The sequence below is a fragment of the Corvus moneduloides genome, chromosome 5 (genome assembly GCF_009650955.1).
Source record: "Corvus moneduloides isolate bCorMon1 chromosome 5, bCorMon1.pri, whole genome shotgun sequence".
Classification (NCBI taxonomy): Eukaryota; Metazoa; Chordata; class Aves; order Passeriformes; family Corvidae; genus Corvus; species Corvus moneduloides.
This window is the reverse complement of record NC_045480.1, coordinates 73815247-73818831: the sequence shown is the minus strand read 5'-3', so window position 1 is coordinate 73818831 and position 3585 is coordinate 73815247. Positions and strand designations below refer to the sequence as shown.

The following is a 3585-nucleotide window of genomic DNA, read 5'->3' as shown; positions in this document are numbered from 1 at the left end:
GGTTCTTTATAACTGAACTTCGCAAAATGCCTTGACAGGAATGAAGAAAAAGAGTGACCTATGTGTGCAGAGGAGTGGAACCGGAAGGTTTTCAGTAGCGGAGTGTAGGTAAGGAAACCTGAGGGTCTCCTAGTTGCAGGAAAAGAAGATTTGTGGTTTTCAAAAGCTAGGCGAAGAAAGGGCTGCTCAGGGGAGCAGCGCCCACTGAATAAGAGTGCGTGGTTGCACAGGGTTAGGCAGCAAGGCAAGCTCCAGAGCCCAAATTCTCCTTTGGCTCAGCACCCTGCACCCTGCAAGCTAAGGGAGAACCCCCACAAAAACCCCTCAGCTCCTTTCAGAGAATGGGGTCCCAGCAGACCCTGGGCGATTCTCGAGACGGTGCAGTGCCACGCTTCCCTCCCTCCCAGACCTGAAGGAGCCGCTGTGCCGGGAGCAGCCGCTCTTCTCTCTTTGCCCTGCAGCTTCAGTGCCACACCCGCCGGTGGAAAGGGGCCAACGGGGCACTGTCCCCCGGCTCCACTCCGGGAAATTCCCCGGCAGCTCCCGGCAGGGAATAAAAGCACGGGAGAGAAAGGGGGCCGCCTCGCCGGCTCTCGCACTCTCTCCGCCGCCAGCACCAGCCATGAACCCGCACCTTCGCCTCCTCGTCCTCCTGGCCGCCGCCGCTCTATGCCAGGGTAAGCGGCCGAGCCGGGGTTGCCCATCCATCCGCGGCCGGGCCTCGGCAGGGGTGCGCGGGGGCCCGGGGCTCGGCGGGGGCCGGGGGGTGTCGGGGGACTCCGGAGCCGAGGCTCAGAAGGCTCCTCCCGCCTGCCAGGAGCGCCGCCAGCTGGGGAGCTACGCTGCCGCTGCGTGCGGACCGTGTCCGAGGTGATCCCGCCGCGGCGCCTGGCCCGCCTGGAGTTCCTCGTGGAGGGGCCCCACTGCGCCGTGCCCGAGGTCATGTAAGTGCCCGGCCCAGGCCCCGATCCCTGCCCGCCACCCCGGCCACGGCTTCATCCCCTCCCTGTCTCGCCCGCAGAGCCACGACGAAGCAGGGACTGATGGTCTGCCTGAACCCCACCGCACCCTGGGTCAAGCTGCTGGTCACCAGGATACTCCGCAGGTACCTGCAGGGCCAGCTGCTGCCAGCGCTTGGGGCTAAATCCAGCTTTTGGCGTGGCTTAAAACCAAGAATAATGAGCCATATTCTGCTATTGATTCTTGTAGGGAAATCTGGTTAGTTACACCAAAAATGCGTCCAGAAAGTGGCTTCTTTGCTGGGGAGGAGACAACCCAGCAGGTTGTCAGGGAGAGTATCCACAGCAAATGCCTGATGAATTGCAAATCTAGCCACAGTACAGTCCACCATCACCACCAGGCATCTTTTCTGCACCTCCTATGGGATTTGTTATCTGGGGTATGCAAGAAAACTTACAGAAAAACTTCCTGGCTGGCTTTACAATTTGAATTCTGCCTATTGCAGTTCACCCAACAAGCTCTGAGGGAAGGAACATCTCGGAATGACGTGACCTGTTTGCCACAAGATACCAGGAGACAGATGCTGTGAGAAGAAAATAGCTCAACTCTCTAGTTTTGATGAGTTTGTAGATAAGATGTTCTGTGTTTCACTTCCTTTCCTCATATTTGTTATTGCCTAATACTATGTATGGATTTATTGACTGAGATAAAGTGATTGAATCCATTTGGTCAGACAGCATACTCTTTGCTGGACATCTCTCAGCAACATTCTTACAGTTTGCTCCACCTTTGTGCAAGCTCCTTCCTACCAAATACTATTTGCTAATGAGTTCTTATAAAACAGCATTAATGTCTGAAAACAAGATGGGCCCATTGTGGAGCTAGTTTTGCAAATATCTGCAGAGAGCGTGACAGGAGAGGTTTGAATGGATCATGCTGATGATCAGGGGTTATCCTTCTGTCAGGAATAACAAGAGTCCTGCCTGGCACTTAACACTTCAGTGCCCGTTCAGGATTACATGGGTATAAAACCTGGTTCAACCAAGAATGTTTTGCTGAATCTCTTTTTCCTACTCCAACTCACCAGCCTGTAATGCAGAATGCCTTGGATCCTTTTGCACAAGATACCGTCCAAAGAAATCACAAATGTTGCCCCTGAAGCCTTGCCCCTATTCAATACTTAGTAGAGTTTAATAATTTCTATGAAATTATGGGGGTTCGTGCCGTGACTGGTTTGGTTTTTAACCAGATGATGTTGGGGTTGGTTAGTTGGTTTGTTTTTAAATGAGTTTACATTAAAGTATTTGGTATTTATGCACAAGATCTAAAGGAACAGTAAATGTTCTGAAGTGACTTAGATATTTTATGTCTACTTGTATGACATACTGTCATAGCTCATCAAGAATAACTAATTTTCATTATTCTGCTTTGGAAAATTGTATGTAAAGAGGTAGATTTCTCGTGATAATGTAATGAAATAAATGATACAATAAAAGAGTTTTCCTGTTGGAAAATATACTTGGGTTTTTTTGTGACTTCTGTGTCAAACGGACCCGTGTAACTGTGTCAGTTGGGCTAGTGGGATGCAGGGAAGCAGTGACCTCTGTGTGCCCAGGGATTCCTGGATACACCTGCAGATCAGTTCTCTCTGAAGTGTCAGGGGAACTTTGTACCAAGCAAATGTATTTCTATATTCAGAGGCACATTACTTAAACCCTCTGGTCGGAGCTGCTGATGTGAGGGGAGATTAACCCCAGGATGGATGTATTGAACACCCCTGCAATCTGCAGGAATTTCTACTCTGGTTTAATTTGAAGTGGGCTGTGTTTAAAGTCAGACACATTTTCGTGGGTGGGAAAGAGTAACAGTGTTTGCTATGGTAAGAAACAGTGAAAGTTTGCAATAGTAAATTTGTTTCCAGGAAAAAAATTGTTCGGGTCCCAGGTGTAACAAGGATCCCTGACACTTCTAAAAGCCAAGAATCCCCATGTGTGGATTCTTCAGCGCACATTTCTAGTGCAAACAATCTCTTCCATCACTAGGTACATGGTACTTGTTCAGTGACACACAAATCAATCGCTGTTTGCACATGAAATCCAACAAAACCTTATCTGAAGGCACAACCACGTCCTGGCTTTGCTGACACGGGTGAGTCACGAGTGTTCTCCTGTGGCACCTGAGGAAAGCTGGCTCATCCCCAGAACATGGGACAGACAAGTGAAGGTATATGGAAACCTGTCTCCTTTACACACCCATGGTTAGAGAGCATGAAATGTTCTTCCCTTTCCTTGTCACCATTTTTTCCTGACATTTAGAGGTGACCTGAAACTGTTGCTCCCTCTCCAGAACCTTTAGAAAAGTCCTGCCTGCACTGGCCACCTCTCAACAAACTCCAGTGTGTCTGCACACATAATGGCTTTCCCCCTGGGAATGGTGTCTGTCTCAAATGACCACATTGCCCTGTTGCACCATGTCTCAGGAACAGCACGGATTTTCCAGAGAGAGCTACATCCAGCTTCACTTTATCAGAGCAGGAGATATTTGCAAAATCCTAAGGCAGATTTTTCACTTTCCCTGCCTAGTACACACCAAAGACTGTGACTAAAAGACTGACAATAACCAGAT

The 3585-nt window shown here is 49.5% G+C and overlaps 1 protein-coding gene across 1 annotated transcript; it reads left to right on the top strand.

The window, feature by feature from the left end:
- The first annotated feature begins 429 nt into the window (after positions 1-429).
- On the top strand, positions 430-2478 carry LOC116444264 (growth-regulated alpha protein-like). The gene is made up of 4 exons (XM_032109514.1): positions 430-677; positions 818-944; positions 1022-1105; positions 1466-2478. Exons 1-4 carry the CDS (start codon positions 623-625, stop codon positions 1482-1484), a joined length of 285 nt encoding a protein of 94 aa, XP_031965405.1. The 5' UTR covers positions 430-622; the 3' UTR covers positions 1485-2478.
- The last annotated feature ends 1107 nt before the right edge of the window (positions 2479-3585 follow it).

What these genes read in the sequence shown, in the direction of transcription:
- LOC116444264 (XM_032109514.1), top strand. Translation starts at nt 623, where the DNA reads ATGAACCCGCACCTTCGCCTCCTCGTCCTCCTGGCCGCCGCCGCTCTA. An exon ending in CGCCGCCGCTCTATGCCAGG is followed by an intron (nt 678 to 817) that starts GTAAGCGGCCGA and finishes CCCGCCTGCCAG; the next exon opens with GAGCGCCGCCAGCTGGGGAG. An exon ending in TGCGCCGTGCCCGAGGTCAT is followed by an intron (nt 945 to 1,021) that starts GTAAGTGCCCGG and finishes TCTCGCCCGCAG; the next exon opens with AGCCACGACGAAGCAGGGAC.